We start from the raw sequence: 23,324 nt of genomic DNA, 5'->3' as shown, positions 1-23,324 counted from the left end.
TGAAAGTAATGGTCACCACATAACTGCGTCTGCTGAGAAAAATGCAAATTTCTTTGTTTTCGTAAGTAGCCAGGACTGGAAATCTCTTTCATTGTTCCATTTTTTGTTTTTATTCAGCCTGTGAGGTTTCAGGAATTTGCAAAATTTGAACTCCAGCCACACTCTTCCAGCATTATCATTACACTGTCCACATCTGGATTCCAGACACTATTTACTTAGGCTTATTTTTTCAAGACGATATTTCCTCTCTGTGCAGTGCTGTTTGCTGTCTAATTGTAGATAATTTATTAACCATATGGAATAAAACGATAACTTTGTTTTTCAGTAAAGTTGACTATTGATATGAAGCACAGAGGTATTCTGCTGTGACTATCAGAATACATTTTACAAAATCAACATTTAATCCTCCTTCAGATTAGAGAGTTTAGGTTCAGAACATGGTCCTGCTACTGGTATACAAGCAGAAAAAACACAAAGCACCTTTTTATCCTTTTGCACTTCTAAAACAGGAATTTACTGAAGTTTTCACCTCCCTATTGTCTTGAATACGGGGGTTGTTCAGGCACCTGTGAGTGTGAATGCAGCATTTCAAATCTTGTCTTGTACCACAGCTGTAGGCATAAAGCCCTTACCGGTAAGCAAATCATAAAGGCAGCAATTTTAAGATGTTATTTGGTTTTGGCAAATAATGCTTTGTTCTTCCAACAAAAAAAAAATTGTGAAAAGTTCTTTCAAACCCAAATTTTGGAGGAGATCTGTAAATGTATTTTGCTTTATGAGAGTCCTGGTCTGTGTCCTGTGTTAGTATTTCACACCATGCGACTTTTCTTCAGTTTCTTTCTTTATGAACAATGAGGGAAATCTAATTTTTTGCTTTCTCAATTGAATTATTTCTGCAAAGAATTCTTAACCCTTGTACAAACTTCAAGCAAAAATCAAAAGATAAACTATATGCATTCTGCTGAAAATAACGTCTTCAGAGGTGCTATAATTCTTAGATAGAAGTTTTAATATATAGGCATTGGATATTATTGACCATCTTAACATATAATTGCATGTATTGATTTTTAAGATTAATTTTTCTGGAATTTTTTTAGGGCTTGACAGCCCTTAGCTGCCATGGAAAAATAAAGAAACTTTCTATACTAGAACGCAAAACCATCAGAGATACTGGGATTCATGTAAACCTTCACCTCTTTTCTTGGTGTTTCCTGGAAGCCTCTGTATTTCTTCAAATTAAAGATGTCCAAAACTGATCTTATTTTACTCTTTCTTCATTACACTGTTCTACACTCTCACAAATGATTCTTCTCTTTCATTCCTTCACGTTTTTTTCTTATTCTTTCCATGAATTTTCATGAGTCTTGAATTATGCCCTCTGCTTGACTCCGAAATTCACTCCACACGAGAGTTAATTTCTACTGAATTGTACTGTGCAAATTGCAGTCTAAATTGTTTGTGCTATCATTTCTTTCTTGCTCTACAAATCCTTCACCAATTTCTATCTAAAACATACTTTTCCCATTGCTGCTGTGGCCTTTCAGGTCTTGCTTTCTGCTTCCTTAGTCAGTCATTTGTTGAATGCCATATTTAGATGACTTAGCAAGCCCAGCTCGATGCGGTAATTGAATTTCTTTTAACGTGTTACACTTGGTTCCTCACGTGCTGCTGATATATTGCTACACATCATTATCTTTTGGTGATACAAAATATATCTCAATATATGCCTAAAGGCGTATTTCTTACCAGCATAATGGCATGATTACTATGACTAAAAATAACAAATTATATTTCAATAAGGAATGCTTTTGCATCTTCTCCAGATTGATGTCTTAGCTGTTTTATGGGAAAAATAGTACAAATTGCACTGTGTCATTATTTGAAGAAAACCTTTAAAAAATGTCCTATGAAAACATCAAATGCATAATTTATTCATATCTAATGATGAAACTATTCTGCTAGAAAAGCGACTAAATGTATTTTAAGCTATATGTTTGAAATATTGATCTCTTATGCTAAACATCTCATCATGCTCACAGCAAGACATCTATTGAATCTCACTAAACTTCACTTTTCCCATTGTTTTTCTTTAGAAAATTATTATATACAGTGGTTTTGAAATTTAAATATTGCATCTGTGAAATATAAAGCTAGATATTGTTCTTAAAAGAAAAAGATTAGGTTAAAATGTGTATTTTTTAGTGTTGTGATCTTAAACTTAGCCTATGAACTTACAAATTTCCCAGGGTCAATAATCTTTATAAAGTAATCGGACAGGAAATCAGTTAATTTGTAGAAAGGCAACTTAAAAATTGAACTTGCCACAAAAGCAGTTATTTGCATTGATAGTAAGTTATGAAGTTACACAGTGAGAAAATATTTTCTCCTTTGAATAATCAGCAATTATCATAGAAATATTAATACTAATACGGTACTTTAATTTCATTTTACAATGCTTATTTTTTTTCTATTTCTGATTTACTGACTCTTGCTTTTTTTAAATTAAAGTCAACAATGAGACTTGCCATCCAAATATTTATTAGACTTACACTATCATCACAGCAGTAACTACATACTAAATTCTGATTTATTAATACTCATTGTCTTGTTTTGGTAAAATCAGTTATTTGGTGTTACTGTAATTCTTTTTATGGGTAAAGCATTGCACTGGAAACTGGAAAAGATTCAGCGAGGGTAATAGGGACGATCAGAGGTATGGTACGATCTCCATAAAAGGAACAGATAAGTAAGCAAGGAACCTGCGGTCTGGAAAGGAGATGGCTGAGGGAATACGACAGAGATCTGTCACAAGTGGCATGGAAAGGGTGGATAGGGATCAACTTCTCGCTGTTCCCTTCCATACGTTATCTAGTGGGCATGAACAAAGAAAAGGAGATGTTTCCAAAATGTATAGTTAAGCTGTGAAATTCCTTATCACAGGTTGCTTGAAGTTTAACTAAATCCTCATGGAGATTTGACAGACAACAGCTTTGTTTTTCAGAGCAATATAAGAAAGAAACACTAGTTGATAACTTTACAGTAAAAAAAAGAACCATCCATCTTGTTAGGACGGAGAGAGGATTTGCATCCAAATAAGAGCACTTTTTTCTGTAGCTGAGAATTGTTCCTAACAATTATAGCAGAAACACTTAAATCATTTTTTTTAATGATAAAAACTTCATGCCCATAAATACTTGCAGATCATAAGGCTGCAGGTACAGGCAATGCCATCACGTAATCCCAGTCTTCAGCTTCTACATTTTTTCCATTATAAAGCTCCAACATCCATCATTTTATAGCCATATAGTGTAAGAATGAGTCAGTTGTTGCTGCACCACAAGGGATACATCTGGATTGAATCTTGTTACCCAACATACACGTCAGGCCATTAGGATTTGCTTCTTTAGGGATAATTCTGACTCGCCTTTCATGAATGTTCTGTGTAAAGGTCCATGTTTTTAACCGAAACAATGACCAAGTATGTACATCTTGTGCACATCATGGGAAGTCGTGCAGTGCTAGTGCTGCTGCTTTCAGAGGGGAATATTCACTTCTGCATTGCACTGTGCTTATGGCTAAGAAACTATTTCAATTGTCTCACTACACGGAGTTCAAAAAAAGACTGAAAAAAGAAGTGTTTATGCTTTCTGTGTCTGCCATATGAATTTGAACTTTTTGAGGAAGAAAGCACAGCAGGGAGTACACGTAGGAGTTACAGAAGCCGTGTTGTCATGGATCTAGGGAGGGCAGGAGGAAAACGAAGGGGTAAGGAAGTAACTTGAAACAAAATGGCAGGTCCTTCTTTGTAAGTTGAATCTATGGATATTATGGAAAATTTTTAGAGAGTAACCCCACTGCATGCTGCACATCTTCGTTATCCTTTGATTATATGAAGAACTTTTAAATTATGTGAAAAGAAGATGTATATTAAGAGGGCTTTACTAGCACCATTAAGGTAAATTGCTGAAAGTTATAAAATGCCAAAAATAATGTTGACTGTACAGTGCTAATTCATTTACTTGTTCCCATGCATTATAACAGTATATAAATGCTTATGTGATCACCTACTTTATAAATAGGATCTTTGTTCATTCATAATTCAGATGATGCTCACTTAATGAGCAGCAATTTAGTATTTTATGTTTTCATTGGTGCTTGTGTGTGTCTTCAGGTCTTATTTACCCAGAATTAAAACTGTGCAAATAAGTTAGAAAATGGTGTTATTATTTCCTTCATATGGTATTCAATTCTTTGTAGTGTCTAAATGTTTTTCAAACATTTTTTACCTTCTCAACCTCTTCTGTTATTTTCTTTACAGGCATAGAACCAGGGATACAGAAATGAAGAGGGCAAACAAAGCTCACTTTGATTTCCTTTGATTGATTGATTGCAAGTATAATTTTAGTGCTATTTGCAAAATAATGTAGGGGCAGACTTAAAGTTATGAGCAAATTCTGAGACTAACTTTGAAGGATATTTTAAATATGTATGCAGACAAACTATGCCAGTAAAAACAAGATAATCGTATCTCACAGGCACTGGAATCTTGGCTTCAGCCTGTGCTACATACCCTAGCTGAGAATGCAGTGATTAAGTCATCACATCTGAGGCCTAATTCTGAAGAGTGTGCAGTTTCTCCTACGCATGGCATAAAAAACATAAAAAAACCCCACTGTGTTTAGAATGTTTCTGCGTTGCAGGTAACACCCGGTAAAGCTAAGACTGAAATAGGAATGTTACACAAGTCGATTTTTATAAATTCGGAATTGTCCACTCTAACTAGTCCTAAGTTAAAGCTTTCCCATCCTGCTATTTGTAAAATAAAACAAGGCCAAGAAGCACTGCCTTGCTGCAGCTATACTGATAGACAGAAAACATGAAGCTTGAGTGAGGATACAGACGAAAAGTTCTAAAGTTCCGACCTATGAAACAGATTTCAGACTTAATAAGCTGTTTCTTTACATCTGTTTATATAAGACTTACAAAAATCACGCACAATCACAAACTTTTGGGTAATCAAAGAGCTAACATTTCCCAGTGATCACCGTGTGTTAGTGCCTGAGTTCCTGTTTTACATGAGGAAAAATAGCTGTGAGTTAAAGGCAATAGTCTGATTACTATGGAGTTTTTTTCAGAATGATAAGTAGTAGGTAAGTATTTCCTTCTTTCCCCTGTAGAGGTAGAATTTCCATTCCAGTAAATGGCAAATTATGCTGGCCTTAGGCCAAGATAAGCAGGCCTGGAAGATGAGCTCAGTGACAAATTTAAGGCATCTCACCGTCGTTTTAGGCTGGACATCACAGGAGAGGAGAGATTCTCACTGAAGCTAAAAGCTTTGCTTGAGCAGCAAAATGTGTGATGCTCACCTCATGGCACCATTAGATGAAGAAATACCATTTCAGGTTGATTGGTTCTTGAGTTAACAAATCTACAGGCTCTTCAAGAGAAGGTTCCTGCAAACACAAATTACAGTCTACCTTCTCTGTCTCTTTGGAAGCTTAGAAGCGAATATTTTCAGTTTTGAAAAAGATTCAGGCCAAAGGATAAACAAAGTTCCAGAGTGCAAAGGAGAAAATCTCTGTGGGCTTTCATAGGCGTCTCGTTGCAAAGAATAAATGTGCGTAGTATGCCAAAGTTGTAACTACCCATGAGAAACAAAGCTTTATGTGGGATTCTCTGATGCTATTTAAACTACACACTTTAAAGTGCATTTTGACAAACATTTTTGTTCATACAGCTGCCTGTCAGCGGTGCAACTATCAAATGTAAGATGAAAAATAAATGAACACATGGAGTTGATCAAATTGTCCCTTTGCAAGGAAGTGTAGAACTCATGTAGAAACTGGAATGTCTTAACAATAGCAGTAGTAATAACAATAGTAACAATAATACTGCCTTTACACCTTTTTATCACTTGCCATCTGCAGGTCACCAAAATGTTTTGTAAACAGCTCTTGCAGTTTCATAATGTATGAAGTTATCTCCACTCCATTTTATAAGCTGGGAAATGTCACTGAACAGTTTGGTCTGTTATTTTCAAAAATGATTTGTTTTACAGGCTGTACGAAAAAGCTAACACACCTGAGTGACAAAGGTGCTGTAATTGAAGTCAGTAGGATCTGCAGGTGCGTATTTGGTCTATAAATGAGGACAGAAATTGTAGTCAACAGGAATCACGGCAGGAATTACATGGCTCCTCAGCCACAGTTAACTGGCCTGAGCTCCACAGCGCAAATCAGAACCCTGAACTCCCAAGTGACACTCCTGCCATCCTTACCCAGTCCTTTCCAAGAAAATAATGTAATTTATACAGATACAGTTGTTTGTTCATTTTTGCAAAAAATAAGAAGAAAAGCTAATATGCACAAAGATGTGCGTTTCCGGAGAGTAGAAGAATAAATGTATTTGGGGCTGGCCCTTTAAGCACAAACCTTTAGGTTCTGGGTTGTGCTCAATTTAAAGAACCCAAATTCAACATATTTCAATATGTAGTGAAACTTACGTGAATGTTAGTCTAATGAACACATAGTATAATATATAAGCAATGGAAGATAGCCTCTTAATGCATCTCTTCTTTTTCTACTGACATTCACAGCCAACGGCTGAATGACTTCACTCCTAATAAAGGGTACCTAGAAAACTGCAGCGCCTGAGGTGGATCAAAAGATTGCTGTAAATGTATCATAAATCGAGAAAAACAGAGCAGGCATGTCACCTAAGAATGATTGGTTTGTTTGTCGCTCTTTCAGGAGTTCTGCGAGGGCACAAAACACCTGGAACACTGCCACGTCTCTTCCTGCCCTCAGCTGACGGATGAAGCTGTGACAGCGATGGCATTTCACTGCCGCACACTCACATCTGTCAACAGAGCGGGTTGCCCAAAGGTATGTATAAGAAATGGGGCAGTAGTTCTGGGATTGCTTGTGCAAAGAAGTACTTCGGATTTCATTCAGAAATTTGACCTGCTGGCATCTGCGTCCTGTCACAATTCTACAATGAACTCAACTAATTCAGAAATCAGAGTTTAACTGACTTTCCATGAGTTTTGAGTTCTGAGACTCGGCTCTTGAGAGTGTTTGGCATTCTTTGAATGGTTACAGTTACAACATAAAGGTGTCCATGCTGGATCAGGTAAAAGTTTGTCTCTCCAGGGGTTGATGTCTAGGGAAGGGTGAAGATGGAAGGGCCTTTAGCGATACTTCCTGCAAACACTCTCTCAGCTTCTGGTGTTTCGGGTGTTTCCAAAGGGTGGTGTCTTTGTTTTAATAACTCTTGGTATTTTCATTCATGGAAAAAGTTGTTGTAGTGTTGCTTCCATCACCATCGAGTGGGAATATATAAGTTTAGTACTACTTTTAGAAAAGTTAATGTTGAACTATCCTTTAAAATTTCATCGTATTCATTGGACCAGTTTCCCCGCTTTTTCCTACTGTAGTGCTCATGTCCTGTTTCCTTCCACAATAAGTCCACAGCCATTGCTTGTCCCTGCCTTCCTCCCCTCCAACACCCATCTCCATCACCCTTGACTACCCTTTCAGCCCTCCACACACTCCTCACATCCTCTTATGCACTGCAGTGGCTGAGCACCTTAGCCTCCTGGCCAACTAGTTTGAACTGACCCAGCCGACTAGTTAGCCAGGCCTAAATTATACACATTCTGATTGGTTTGTTAGCCTTCCAAAAGTTCCTAAGTTTCTCAGATTCTAGGCCAAAACCCACAGGCTGTCTCTCAGATCTGGCAGGCCAAGGAAGTTGCTCTGTGTCTTACAATAGCCCTTGCTTTATATCTTACAGATACCTACTGTCCAGCATGAATTATTATATACCTGGGTCTCCTGTATCCTTTGCCTTTAGATAGACATTAAGCTATTTGTCCATAATAACAGTGATAATCACAGCTGGCATGGAGATCTTCCCAAAGCAGTTGAAGTTAGGTAGTTTTGCAAGCAGACCCCTATAAACCCCTATAAAATGGCAGTAGATACATTTAGGCTGGAAAATGGGAGAGTTTCTAATTATCAGAGCGGTGAATTGTAGAACAGCATCGTGTGAGAGGAGACAGGGGCCAAGTATTAAGGAATGTTAGGATGGCTCTTGATAAAGGAATGAACTGGGTCATTTTCTGTAGTTTCTGCGAATGGGAACAAGAAGTAGACTTAGCGACCTAGTAATCCCCTTCCAATGCTTTGTTCCTAGATGGTATCTTTTCTTTAAACGGTTATAAAGACAATCTGTTAACTGCTAATACCCTACTATTTTCAGAAAAGAACATCAAGACTCTTTCAAATAAACCTACACACAAGTTTACAAGTCTTTCTTTGACTTGAGTCCAGCTTGCAACTCCATAAAACGAGATGGGTACACCTGTGGTTGTTAAAACTAATGGGTCTTTCAAATACTTTGGCAATCTCTGGTGTAAATTGAGGGGATCCAGCTGCATAGTAAGGAAATATTTTCCACTCAGAGACAGTTTAAGAATGGTCAGGAGATTAAACTAAGAACGAGCCTGTTCCAAAGGATATATATTAATATGTCTGACAGTCATGTCCTGCTATATTATATAAACAAAAAGAATTTAAACAAAAATCGTAGCAAGAAAACATGGAAAAAAATCAATATATAAATACACGTCCATTAAGAATGTTTTGACATGTGCTATGCAGATTACTCTAAAATTAGAAGAACTTATCACTTTAATCATATCTACCAGGGCAAATTAATTGTCTTTGAACAAACTCCAGTGCTTGAGTGAAAGTGCAATGAGCCCCCCGTCACGTTTCTATACACCTAGGACAGGTCCAAGGCATTTTGCAAATGCTGATACTAAAATATTCAGCGGTGCAGTTCTGAGTCTTACCTGAGGAATTAGCCTGGTTCAAGACTAATTCTCATTTCATAGGAAAAAAATGAAGTTGCTGTGGGAAACATATCCTACACATGAGAAAATATAGCAAGAACTGAAAATAAATTTCTGGTGAAATGCATGAATCAGCTATTTCAGTAGCAAAGTTCTGAAGACACTGTTCGATGGACAATGAATTCTGTAACTCAATCCTCTAAAAGAAATAGGATTCAGTGTATGATGAATGTAGATTACTGAGTAATCTGATGTACCGATTACTGAGTTCAGTCAGCAACTTTGGTTTATTTCAATAGGAATATTACTGTATTTATTAATATTTGAATGTAGTTACTAATCTATCGCAGATCTAATATTGAGCATATAGCTAAATTTGGAATAAGCAAAGCACAGAATTACCTCTGTATTCCAGGAGGACCCTACCATGAGACAGTGGGCTAATTTTCTGTTCCACAACCCAAGGTCCCAGCTTCATCTTGCCTACTTGTGCCTTTTAGATTCTCATGAGATTGGCTCTTTAATGCAAGTGAAACTCTCGTCTCTCTTGCCATCATCTCACCCTGCTGATTTTAATCAAGTGTCTTTTAAAGGTCTTTACCATGTCCCATCTTGATTTTTGGTCCTGACTGAACAAGGTAATTAATGTACATAATTTATTCGTGACTGTTTCCACTGAAGTCAGTGGAGCAATTAAGTAGCTTGCACGACTGCTCATGCACCTTAACGACTGTCTCATGTGTTTCTTAAATGCAACTTGCAGCATTAATGGCAATGAATATCAGCTTAGAAAAATGGAATTGTGAGGTGAAACTAAGCAGTTCTACTTCAGAGCTAAAGAAAACCAACTCTATGTTAAAAAGGTCTTGGTGTGAGACACTCATTTGTAATAGAGAACTGAGAGATGCAAAATGGATATAACCAAACTCTAAGTGCAGCCTCATAGGTTAGCGAGAGCAGTGCAACAGCGGGTCAGGCTAAAGGCTTATATGTGCTACATGCAAAATTATGAGGTTGGGAAAGTTAAACCATTCTGATCAGGTGAAAAAAATCCCACAATATTTTAGACTGTGCTGGAATCACAATTAGCTATGACCCAATATGCTCCTGATATTTACGTGATACGTAATTTATGTTCCTGTAAAGCCTCTTGCAGAAATTCAGAATTCTGCTGTGCCAGAAATTTTACTTCCACAAAGTATTTTAAAACATAGTTTTCCCACAAATCAGACACTACAACTGTGCTCTGTGTCTTTTTCTTTCGACTATTCAATAATCTAACTTCTGCGTGTCTTGTTGCTTCATTTACAGATGACTGATACTTGTATCCCACACTTGGCTGCAGCCTGCCATTATTTCCACTTCTTGGATGTCTCGGGTTGCGTTCATCTTACTGACAAAGCACTGAAATATCTTTGGAAAGGTTGTAAGCAACTCCAGATTCTCAAGAACTATACTGTAGAAATACGACCAAGTAAGAGGATATTGCCTAATCTTAAATCAGAGGTGGCTGTAAACGCAAAACCATGAGGTTGTTTGTTCATTGGCATCATGGCGCCATGCTAGGTGCCTGGCTTGAGCCATCTTGGTCCTTTATCTAGGGGGTGTCCACATTGCTGCCTCAAGATTCCTGTGGCCTGGTGTGGGTATCTCCATATTCTACTGTCAGCCAGAAGTGAAGGGAAATAGGGACCCCGTCTGTCTTTATGGCAGACAATGTCCTCTCAGGGAAGTTTCTGCAGACACAGGATCTCACCCAAGGGCACATGGGAACATGAAAAAGACACTGGGCCTAACGCTCTCAGCCATCGCACCATGTACTTGATCTCACCCCGAGGGTTTGTGGGAGCCTGTTTCCCAATGACTGCATGTCAGTATATGGCAGAAGCAGATTTTGACCATTGAAGTGGGCCCGTGCTTAAAATGCAGCATGGCTACAGCGAATGAGTCAAGGTCTCATAAGCGTAGTTCCATGAAGTACAAGTGAAACATACCTGTTACGTATCTACAATTGGAAAAAACAGGTCATCCAGCAGAAGGTAATCCAGCTTCCCTACTGGTGTAAATTGTCCCAGCCTCTTGATTCCCCACGGCATTTAAAAGCCAGTCAGTTCTGGTCAGGTTTAGACATGATTTTTCAGCTGTGAGTCTCCAAGATGCAGATCTAATGTCCGTCACCCTTCCATGGGCATTAAGAGCATCACAGACCAGGTGCCGTACTCCCAGAACTGCACAGTGGCCAGACACGCCAAAGGGACTGAAACTATTTGGCAAAGAACTAAAGTTTAAGCATGGCTGATATATCGGAGTATATAACTTAATCAAATTTTGTGATTTCAGTAAGAGTAAAAAATACATAATACTATATTATATAGAAAGTACCCACCCTAGGAGAGCTCTAACCCCACTCTGACAGGACCACTGTAGATGGCACGCTCTGTGCTAAATCATTCCAGGGTTTAATAGTCACTGTGGAGGCCACAAGACCAATGCAGATGCTTAATAACTTCAAAGATATTTCCAGTGTGCTTCATGCTTTCCAAACCCGCCCTGGTTTATTTCCCTCTAGCTGTCTCACCACAAACAATTCTGCTGTCATTACTTTTATTTTCTTTACTTCTCTCTGACTTGGTTTTCTTAATGTCAGCGCAGAACTTCCATCTTAAAACCTCCACTTCTAATTACTTGTTAGATACAGAAAGCGTTTTGAAAGATTGGTATGCAAGGGTACAAATTGAAAAAATTATTCTAAATGTTCTGCACTGTTCATTCTGAAAAAAGATGTTGCAAATACAATTAATTTCCTCATAACTTTCTGATTTAGAGTTTTTCTCATATTCAGCCTCAAGGGGTTTTCTTTTATCCCCAGATTACTGTTGTTGACTTGCTTTTTCTGTGACTTCATATCTCTGTTCAGGGCTCTAAACAGCGTGTCATCCCTTTCGGGCTCTGGTTGCTTATACACCTTCCCGTAGAAGTGAGATGTAGTAGGAACAAACCTGTGGGTTCAGTTCCAATTTATGCTGGGTGAGCCACGATCAAAGAGCTGACCTGACTTCTCATAAAACTGTTTGCATTATCGTAGCCTTTGCAGGATGACCCTGGATTATGCCTCTGCCTCAGAGTCCCGTATGCTATGGGTTCTCCAAACGTCTTGATTAAACCCTTCTGACTCAGCCAAGGAATTTCCCAACCAGTTATTTTTACTGTAAAGAAAGCCCTGGAGAGTTATAGATCTTTACAAAACAAAAAGCAACCATGAGACACACATCTCCACCCAGTGTTATCTTTGCCCTTTTTGTGGTTTTTAGAACTAGGCGAACTTTGCCAATTTTACTTTCTTGAGCCTGGTTTTCTGGTATGTGACGGTGGATGATTCTTTTCTTTGCCAGCCTCAGTCTCTAACCCTTTGCACCGTGTGTTCAATGATAGGAAATTCTTAACCCGTGCCATTTGAGTCCGGGATAAAAACTATCAGGCGGGTCGATCATGTAGAACAATTCAGCACTGAAGATTTTTTGCTTGTTCCTTCCAACAGGTTTGAAGAGACTCCCTAGACCTAGACGGGCTGCAGAATAGACTGACCACATCAAGATGAGAGTGGCTTTTCAATGCAGACTCTAAATTTGTCTTTAGATAGAATGATATGCAGAAAATAAAGGAGTTTGCAGTTAGATTCAGATATATTCCACATCCTGTATCTGTCACACTTTTGAAAAAAAAATAATAATTATTGTAGTTCAAGGCCAATATTGCGAAGGATGATAAAAACTATTTGTTTTCTGCCAATAACTGCATCAAAAGCACAGTAAAATATGGCAGTGATGCTACACTGTTAGTCATCTTGCAGCAGATTTTCAGTAATGACATCAAAAGCAATGACACTACTGTCACTTGGATGTCACGTCAGATTTTGATAGAACTATGTATTTCAATCACAACCTGTATGTTTTTAGTAATGAATAACAAGCAACGTATTGTCAGAAAACTGAACAACAGGGCTTCATTCTCTGTTTTCAGACTAACTCTTAGCACCTGACTTGGGTTCTTAGATTTTCACAGAATGCAGAGGAAAAGGCTGTTTTCATGTGTAATTTATGTTTTGCAGGTGTGAAACATACATTTCAGATGCATTTCCTTCCCTGTTCAAGGAGTTGGAAGAGGACATCTGTGTAAAAATCAGATTAATCTGGAGAATTAAACATGTTTGTGGCTTAGGTTCTAACTAAGCAATCGAAGAAATATGTTTTTAGTTTAAAGTTGCCCTACAAAATCTGTAAATCATATATACTTGGTTTTGCCAAAGGAATTCCCCATTATTTATTATTAAAAGCTAACCAGTCCTAGCAGACATCTCTTAATAGACTGAGCCTTGCAAACACTGAGGCATATCTCTTGTGTTGTGTCACATTCTTTTTCAAAGTTTTATTTTCACTGTTTCGTTAGATTAAAATAGAAAACATATGGAGCCACAAAGTTCTTCAAGCTTCAGTCCAATGCAGCTTCATAGGAAACAGTTACGACCGTATAAATTGTCCATTCTTTCCAGTATCAGGTAGCATTTGAGATTATATTTGCCAACATACTAGCCTGGTTCCAGGTTTATTAAATGTTAGAAGAAGAAAAGTCTATGGCCTGATATTCTGCTGCATATTTCTGTACCCAGGGGCTAACGACCTTTTAATTAATCCTGTTTCTAAATGCCATAAAGAATCGTGGATAACCTACCTGTAGGAGTATACCATACTGGTACAATTTCTTTCTTCTATTAGAGGAACAGAAAGCTAATTATCTATTTTTTTACAATGTGGTTTCAGTAGGAAAAGGTTGTATTGGTCGTGATTCACTTAGGACTAAGCCCAGAAGAAATAACACACCGGCATCTTCAGAGATACACTTCTCTCCCCTGGAAAACATTCTCCTTAAGCTTGAAAACACAGATACCGTTTGAAGTCAGCTGCAGTGCTGGGAAAGGTGTGGCTCCACTAACATTTCTGGGTGCAAAATGAGGGGGGGAATCTGCCATTGCCTTGGGAAGCCCTCGCCAGGCAGCCTTGTGCTCACACCAAACTGCATCGCGTCTGTAACAGCTTGGTCCTACCAAAAGCTGTTCTTTGAGAGCAAAATTAAATGCTTCCGTCTTTTTCTCTGCACTAATATGAAACTAGTTACAATTCTTCTAAACTCATGACTACTCTATTAACAAGTGACTCATCAACAAATACTATTGCAATTTTTGTGTTTTAAACGGAAATTATATTAGGTCTTCATAGCTACAATACATTTGACATTTAGAGAACGTTCTGATTTTTGTTTGTTTTTGTTGGTAGTTGTTGCTGTTGTGTTTTCTGGTGGTTGTTGTTAGTTAGAAAGGAGATTGCAAGAAGTCTGTTTTCTTGAAAAAGCAGAATTTCTTAGATATTATCCAAATATTCACGCCTCAAGGCAGGAAGGATCTGGGAGTCCAACACACTTGTAATCGGAAATGAAGACAGCCTACGTATGATTTGGTAAAGGACTAAGAATAATTACTCTTAAGTTCTCTCTTGAAGAAGCAACAAAAATACCATAGCTCTCTCTTCTCACTGACTGTAACACGCTCTTCCAAAGGGACACGGAGGCTCCTGCAGTGCCACGCTCCAGCCATCGTCTGCGCTTGAGGTGGATGCCATAAAAAGACACAACTACTGCAGCTGACATAGACCTCAGAATACTTCAGATTTTATGTAGTCTTATCACTTTTTCTAACCTGGAGCACGCTTGCAGGATTCTCTCTGCTTTTCCCCTTCCCATCTGCTGCCTGCCTCCACTTCCCTCTTCTCTTTAATTTCTCCTTCATTTGCACTATAAACAGTTCTCCCATGTTTAAATTTTTCTTTTCCATTACTTGCTACTCTTGATTGTTTTTTGTAACCTCATGTCAAAAAGTCTTTTTCAAAAGCTCTGCTTTTTATTATGATGCACCCAGTCAAACATTTCTGAATTTTGGAATGGCTCAGGATTCAGACTGTGATGCAGAACTGTATTTCCCAGCTACCCCCCTCTTAGTAAAAGGGATTGAAACTTTGGGCAAGGATTCAATTATATATTCCAGTGCTGCTCAAGCCACGTGTTTGGGCCAGTACTTTTTGTCTGACTTACACCAACAGATATTTGCTTTGCCAAAGATGTAATTATTTGCTGAAATGCGTTTATTCATCAACGTGCTTAAGACACTGTACAAATAAATAAGCAGACTCCATCATAGTACAGTATATCTTAAATAAATGACTTCTTTTGCCATGTGTTGATGATTAATGAATGGCTGTTTCTGGCAAACTAATCAACTGTAGCTCCAGGCATGGGACAGCCTAAGTTTCCAAAAAAATAGTAACAGCTCCCCTTATACGTCCTTCAGACAGTCGCCATACATTGCAGTTTCCATGAAAAACAGGAATTTGGACTTGGATGAGTTGATTTTTATTTTATAGCTTAGAGCTTATAGCTCATATAAATTGTGCACACATTCCTCAATGGTGCAGGCCTCCCTAATATAAAAACAGATACAGCCTTGTCTTCGTGTGGTTCCTACACTGTGTCAGTGTTAGATTTTTTAAAAACGTCTCCCACAGTGGTTGAAAAGGAGCCCTCCTTGCTTCACTAATTTTGTCCCTTTTGCACCCCTCCTCGCTTCCCCTTTCCTGCTGTGGCGGTGCAAGCGTTACAGCTGTGCATCTCTGCCTCTTTTATAACCATCTTCAGCGTTTTCACTTTGAAAAAAAAAATCAACCCCATAGTAGCATTACTGGCAAATAACAGACCACCTTAATTTGGCTATTTTTTTTTTAGTATTATCTAGATGCCATATATTATATCGTTCCAGAGCTTAGGGAATTGGCCAGCAGGGAGAAAGGCTACCTTGCTGCGGCTGCGACACAGCAGATCTCCTGTGGGTTGAATCTCCTGAAGAGGACAGGAGATGTCGAGAGCTGGCTCTTCCCCAAGGAGCACATGAGCAGGCTCAGCCCAGGGGAGCTCTCTGGAGCGGAAGATCCAGCCGTGGGGGGAGGCCGGGGGCTCTGTGCAGCCAGAGCGGGCTGGCAGCCAAGTCGCAGGAGTGATGGAAAGAAAGAGGCGTTCAAAAGACTGAAAGTGGCGCATTGAGTTTCTTCAGCTCGGGAAGGCAATGAAAGCTGCTGGCCTGATACTGCCTGGAAAGGAGGGAGAGGAGAGAGTTGCTCTTCAACCTCCTTTTAGGGTGTCTCACTCAGCATGTCTGATTTTCTCTTATTTCTCTGTCATTTTGATCTAGTTCATTGGTTTTGTGCTTTAATACTGCAAAGGGGCAGTGGACACAAAATGCCGAGGGAGATCAGAGGGGTCATGGGTGTTTTTGGACACCGTGAGCCATTCTCTTCTGGTTCAGCTATCACAGAAGCTGCAAAACACAGGCTTGGGGTGAGTTCGGGGCCAGTGCAGGTAACAGTAAGGCTCTGCGACGCTGCCTATTGCATATTCAATTCAGTTTCCGAAACAACACACTTTATAAAGAGGTGGGTGACAGAAGACAACTACAAGTGGGGAAGTCAGCCAAAAAGAAAGCAGAAGGTGTACCAGGAAAAGGTAAAAATACTTGGAGGTGCCCCAGAGACTGTTCAAAGAAAAAGGTAGAGCTAGGGACCCGCACAGTTACTACAGCCTTCCTATTAGCTATGGAAAACCACTCTGGAGACACTGTGATAGCTTTTCACGTAAGTGGTTTATTTATCTTGTTTGGTGTTATGTTTTCTTCACAACACAATGCTTTTATTCCAATGGCATCGTCCAAAGATCTGTGTTTTAGGCTCCCCAGTCCAGACAGACACTGACACATTAGGGCAAGTGCCAGTGAGGGCCACCAAGACATTGAGCACGTGAGGTGGAAAGAGAGGCAGAGAGAACTGCGTTGGTCAGTCACAAGAAGAGAAGGCTGGGGCTGGATGAGACCTTACGGCTGTCTGTAACTCTGATCGGAGGATACAGAAGAGAAGACATTGGGCAGCTGTTCTCAAAGGTGCACTGCCAGGACAAGTGGCACATGTAAAGTTCTGATTACATACAAGGAAACTATTTTTTAATCGGGAGTCTAGTCAAACACTTGAACAGGATCCCAGAGAGGCTGTGCAATCTTCATCCCTAGAGACAGTCAGAGCACAGCTGGCAAAGCCATGACCCACCTGGTCTAGTTGGATCCATTTACAGCAGGATCAGGAATAAATGACCTCCAGAGGCCCCTTCCAACCTGATTTATTCCATGACTCTGTAACCTAACAAATTATTTTCTAGTTTCCACAGCATCTCTTATAACATTGATAGCTTTAGTTAGGACAAGGAACTCTTGCTCATTAAATTTAGCTTATAATTTTCTTTGCAGAAACAGCCCCTGCCAAAATTTTGTTTTACTCTTGTAATTTTTTTTTTTTTTTTTTTTTACTCTTGTTGCAGACAAGATGTCTTGAAATACACAGCCAAGAACATAATGATGCTGACCCTCCTTCCTGGTTTGGTTATGGCCGGGATGGTAACATAGTCCCCTTCACCAAAAAACACACATCAGAGCCTGAATAAACAAATTCTTCAAAATGAAAGATGAAGAAATCATGCAATATCTTCCACAGTTCAAGGGTTTTTCACTAGAGCATGAAAAGAACACTGTATTAGTTTTCTTGAAACTAATCATACTTTAATAAAAGGTCGTTTGTTGAATTATTAAGGAAGCATTGCAAATCGTTCTCACAGGAGCGTGTATGCCTTCAAGCAAGAGAGCCGCACTGAAACAACATTGCTAACTTTCAGATGTTGATTCAAGCTGTCTTCATCTTTCAATAATGAGAAGTTTTTGCAGTCCCATGCAGAGTAAGCAATAAATAAATCTGCGTGTGTTTGGGGTTCTTGTTTGCCATGAAGGTCCTCTCCAGGACATAAACACTCTGACTCCCCACAGAACTTCACACTCGACGTGGCTGCTTCTCATCAAGCACAGTGTTCTCCAGCAATAAAGAAGAGGGAATAGGTAGTGACTACTGATTCCTTAATAAACAACTAGACACGCACATTTAAGCACAGTTCTCTACTTCTCAGCAGTCACTTGTGCATCCAGAGCCCCAGTTCTCATAAAAGCCTCTCAGGCTGCGTTCAAGCCTCTAAGCGAGCTGATGTTTACATTTGCAGATCTGGACTGTGGGCTGGCTGGCAGCTGACAGGGGCAGGAGAATCAAATGGAAAGGAACGCAGATGGGAAAAGTGTTAAAGGATAAATTTTCTCCAGTTACAAGAACATGTCTTCTCATCAAATGGACAAAAAAAAATATGGGATTTGCCATTCAAATCCTAATTACTGATAACCCACTGATCTTTCCTTGTCTAGAGGAAAATAAAAAGTTTCACCTCATTATAGCAGAACAAGACATTACTCATATGTCTTTAGGGAAACTCCCAAAGATTCATCTTTCTTCAGCTCATTCTTGACCTTTATGTTAAAGTTCTAGCTGGTCTCAACATTTATTAGCTTGGAAATAATATAATCAGAGTAGCTTTAGTGGTAGCACAGTTTTTCTGATTTTTCTTATTTAAACAGTTTTTCTTATTTAAACTTCTTATTTAAACTTCACAGTTTTTCTTATTTAAACTTCTTTAAGCAAATAACTACCAATCCTAATGCTTAATTCCAGCTAGGTTCAGAATATGAATGCCTTAGCTTGCTTACATGGAAGAAATAACATGTTTTCTTACTTGCTCTGCCTTAAATTGCTGATGCAGCAGTCCCAAAAAGCATGGCCTTAATCACAGAGGCTGACAGGCATTGTTGTAGTCCGGGTGAATAACGGAACCATTAGATGGACTCAATTTTGTGAAATGTCTACTACGCTGTTTTTATTTTCAATGCAGTTATGAATTTAGAGGTGCTTCTTTCACTTTGTCTGCAGCAGTGCACAGAAATCATTAATTTCAAAAATTTTTTCAGGAAGTCTAACCATTACACATTTATTAATTTTCTATCTTTTAAAAGTAGCATAATAACAATAACTAATAACTAGCAATAATGTATTTCTTTCAGTAATAATATTAGCAATATTTTATATATTAGTGTTTATATTAAAAATACATACAATTTGCCATACGCATCAGCGCCCACCTCATCCAAACAAACAGTACACGCAACAGCAAACAGAACGTGGAGTTTTAACCACCCTGAATTATAGTAAAATTGCTGCCCTTGATTAGTGAAGCCCATTAGCCAGGGGCAATTATACCTCTTGGGGAATGCCATGGCAAAGAAGTTCATTTCCTAATGTACCATTATGTACATACACACAACTTAAAACCTGAGCCAACACTCTGAATTCCTCTTTGCTGCTCTCCATCCACTCAGTTGGCAGGAATTCTAACGTTTCAGTTTTAAAACACAAATTTCAGTACCTCTTTTGTAAGGTGCCATATATACGTACGGAATGGCTTTTCAAAGCTCCATTTACTTTACTGTGTGTTTGTTATGGTAGCACAAAACCCTCCACAAAAATCCTGTATGTCCTTGTGCAGGGCACAGACATTTCCCTCACCTCTCTCCTCTGCCTTTCTGCCTCAGAGAGCTTGCTGTCCCGTCATGCGAGGCTGACAGTAGGTCACTGGAAATATATCAAATAAAGAGATTACAGTTCTTATTTATTAGGCAAATACTTCCATTCTTTGGCAGCTTTTACTTTAGGGAATGTTCACATGGACTCTTATCTGAAGTCCAGGTGGTAGAGAGTTCCTCCTTGAAATCAGCTAAATCTGTGGCATTTTTGAGTATTTATTTTAAAAGCTTTACTTTGCAGACAAACAGTGGTAGACAGCGCTAGAGCTCTTATTTCTATCCACAAACGAGTGGTTCAGGATGACACGGAGGAAGTTCTGTCACTTGATAGAAGTAGTTTAACACATACAGTACCCACTGGCAAGGCAGAATCTGCCTAGGGGTCAAACACCAGACGCAAAGACCAAATAAGAACTACAGTTCTGAAAGCGGTTTTATCCTACCCCCAAAGCAAATAATTTGTTTGAAGAGAATTCTCTGCACTTTGCACAAACCAGTAGAATTTCCACAGTACTGAGACATTTAATTTAAAAATATAACATAGCTTGCAGAGCGTGTCATCTTAGATGTAAGCTTTCATATTTTCAAATACCACACATTGAAAATGCTTTTTATTTTTAAATGACGGCTCCAAACTTTTGTTTGAAAGTTACCAGCTTTCAAACTGACAGGGTAAGTGGGTCAAGTTATACAAGTTCTGAGTATGTAAGATCTTGTCATTTCTAAAAGGCACTAAAAGTAAACCAGACCTGTTAAGCACCAGCCACTGTCACAGGCAAATCTTGGGTTAAAACGCCCTCATTTTTAATATTGTTTCTCTCTTATATTAAGAATATGCATCAACAAAGTTTCATAATTTTACAGAATGTTCCTTCACAATTTCTTGATTTAATCTCTTCAGCCAATTTCACCTTTAAGAACTCTTCAGCTTGACAGACTGGATCCAGCTCTGGCTTTTAAGACACACTTTGCCATTTTCTGTGTCAGCCTTAATCCACTTGTCTGTTTCATTCTTTTGATTCATGTGACCTGGAAAAAAAAAAAAGAGTTCTCTTTAGTTTAATTTGACACACAGTAAACATATCTTCACATTGTCTTTTTTTTCAGGCTCCCTGGAAATACTTACAAGACTTATTTGGTAGAATTTATACATTTTTAACAGGGGCTTCTGACATTTCATTCTTGATACAGTTTTTTGCATGAATCTCATTTCCCATAATATGTTATTACAACAAAGTTATAGCTTTTATTATATAGTACTGTAGTTTTTATTAGGGGCTAGGAAATATGTCTACATTAGACATTAAACTAAGTAATTTGAAAATTTTTCATCTTTATTGTAAACATGGAAAAGATACATGGGGAAGACCTGATTGTCCAGATGACCAGACACGTTGCTACTATTACTGCTTTCTTATGATAATGGGTTAAGAAAAAAACAACCCACCACCCTGAGATGTCTGTCGCCTTATATGTTTCACATAAATGTAGTATGTGCGGTCATGCTCTGAAAAGCTCACTGTACAACAAACAAACGAGAAAGTTCAACTTACCCTCATTTTACAATTAAGAAACCAATGCCAAGAGAGAATAAGCGACCTTCCAAATCTATACAGAATATTTATGACCAAATTGGGAATTAAACTGGGATCTTTTAAGTCCCAAATCAGTGCCTTTATCACAAGATCAACCTTCACTTTGGTTTATCTTTACAAAATATCTTTTATTATTACTTTAGCGTTTGTGTGACTGAGTGAATTCTAAGTTTAGAACTAATTTAAGCCTGGAATAGCATGAGGGATGGCAGGGAAGCAGATTCTGAAGAAACTTTGCAAACATGCTCTGCTCTGACCTGTAACACAGCTGAAGTTAAATTTTGGCCACGTCAAAACCAGTGGCGAAACTCCAACTGACATCACTGCTTCGGTTTCCACAACTCAAGCCTATGTGCCAGGACTTTTCAATAGCGTTTCAGCACTTTGGTACTTCGAAGTGAGATTAATTTAAGGTTATGGGCCAAACTCACATCAATTCACCAGCAGGCTGAGGTACTGTTTAGAAGTACGGAATTTTCAGAGGACGGAGTTCTCCCACTGAATGAAGAGACATTTCAGCGTCCTTTGTTATCAGACTACAACATGCCTTTAAGGATCTACGTCTCTGCACAATTTCTGCACTCCCGCTTGCTCCAGGCAGCGGCAGTCTCAATATCATTCCTACTGTAAGGCAGAACCCACAGTTCTGCTCCCCACCTAACTACAGACTTCGATCTATGATGAAGATCACAAAGTCAGACAAATGTGTCGTACGTGAAATCTGTTAAAATCTGAAGCTTCGATTCCTCAGAAAGCTTTCCTGAATCATCGATTTGCGATAGTATTGTATCAGAGAATACAGAACAGAAATGAAAACAAGTAGGTAGCCCTTAAAACATTAAATCAGTCTGAATTTTAAACAGGAAATAGCCTCCAGGTGTCAAAAAAAAAAAAAAGAACCAAAAAAGAGCGTAAAGGAAATTTCAGTTGATCCCTTAACAGAGTTGCAGAGCACTGAAGATAGAGCTTTTTTTCCTAAGGAGAGAGGACACAATAAGTGTAGGGCAGAGAGATATTTCCACAAAGTGCACATGGGAGTGCTTGCTCCCAGTTCCTCTCTCTCGTGTTTTCATCACCATGGCTTCTACTGCCCTACAGGGAACACACACCGAAGCACAGAATCAATCAGCCCTGTAAGTGAACAGTTTCACGCAGCTTACACCCCGCTACACTTTCACTAAAAAGTTACAAGAAGTGTTTTGAAGGAGCACAGACACAAATTAGCAAGAGCTGTTTTAAAGCTCAGTTGTTGTCCGAGCTCTGTTTCTCATTTTGCATTTGCTATGTGAACTTAGAAAAATGTTTTGTTCCTTGTGCTTCTTTTGGAGATCTGCCTGTGAAGGGAATGCAGAAAATATCAAACTACCCACAGGAAAATGAGTGTCAAGTTCCACTCCCCAGGGACGAAGATCTTCAAACTATTTTAAGGTTATTAAGCTTATTGCCAGTAGCAGGTTCAAATCAAGCTTAAGATATTTAAATAGCTTTTTGTATGAGGCGCTAATCAAGCAACAAGGTTTAGTTGGAGACCTTTTGATGACAGTTTGGTCTTAACTGTACTCTCTGCCTGTACTCTGGATGCTGTGGGAATGTAAGTGGATTTTAAGGATGACTTTGCTAGCATGTTAAATCACGAAAGACAACAGCCTGCTGGATTAAGAAAAAAAAAAAAAGAGATTTAATTTCAAAATTCAGCAGTTGAGACAACAGCATGAGCTCAGGGGAAGATGCTCCATGGCCACCTTTTCAATTTAACGCCTAGGAAAAAGGGCTTTTTTACCATATGTGGTGTCTAAAGGCAGAGAACCCCTTTGCAGGACTTCACGCAGTCAAGTACTGACTGTTTATTCACTTGCCTCCTGGAGACTGGAGAAGTTACAGAGTGCTCTGTTTTCATATCATCAAACACATGAAGAGGAGCATACTTCAGATGTTTTTCACTGGCATTGTTAGGGCTGTGGTGTATCTCAAAAAGGCTGTGAACAGCTTGAGTTAAATGCAAGCTGAAACCAATAAAAATCTGCAGGATAGCATCTCATCTAATGCGTTTTATAAAAGTTGGATGAACTTTATATTTGACTTGAAGGAATGTAATCTTTTCCAGATACAACCTGGGTCTTTGTTTGTTTTTTAAGATATTGCTTAAGGATCACGGCTTCACAGAGGGACAGTGCTTAGAGGGACACTGTAGAACAAAGCTCTTCCCACTCAATTGTAGTGGCAAAGAGTCAATAAAGATTGCTTCTAGGAAAGAAGGAAAGTTCTGAAGAAGTGCCTT

At 38.8% G+C, this 23,324-nt stretch overlaps 2 protein-coding genes across 2 annotated transcripts in view; one reads left to right on the top strand and one right to left on the bottom strand.

Annotated features, from left to right (window-relative positions):
• Positions 1 to 17,468, top strand: part of FBXL13 (F-box and leucine rich repeat protein 13) — a gene marked incomplete at its 5' end in the record, with an annotated part of 36,831 nt that extends 19,363 nt beyond the window's left edge. Inside the window, 7 exon segments of the mRNA XM_074569938.1 lie at positions 1,098 to 1,181; positions 6,750 to 6,884; positions 10,169 to 10,304; positions 10,307 to 10,331; positions 17,321 to 17,346; positions 17,349 to 17,407; positions 17,409 to 17,468. Of these exon segments, the coding sequence (XP_074426039.1) occupies positions 1,098 to 1,181; positions 6,750 to 6,884; positions 10,169 to 10,304; positions 10,307 to 10,331; positions 17,321 to 17,346; positions 17,349 to 17,407; positions 17,409 to 17,468 (525 nt within the window).
• Positions 17,469 to 18,721: 1,253 nt separating this feature from the next.
• The window catches only part of FAM185A (family with sequence similarity 185 member A), a 48,072-nt gene continuing 43,469 nt past the window's right edge, over positions 18,722 to 23,324 (bottom strand). The window contains exon 8 of the mRNA XM_074571717.1: positions 18,722 to 20,480. Coding sequence (XP_074427818.1) covers positions 20,365 to 20,480 — 116 coding nt within the window. The 3' untranslated portion in view covers positions 18,722 to 20,364. The remainder of the gene's footprint in view (positions 20,481 to 23,324) is intronic.

The sequence above is a fragment of the Larus michahellis genome, chromosome 1, assembly GCF_964199755.1.
Source record: "Larus michahellis chromosome 1, bLarMic1.1, whole genome shotgun sequence".
NCBI classification, from domain to species: domain Eukaryota; kingdom Metazoa; phylum Chordata; class Aves; order Charadriiformes; family Laridae; genus Larus; species Larus michahellis.
Note: the sequence above shows the minus strand (reverse complement) of the source record. Positions and strands in the feature narration are given on the sequence as shown.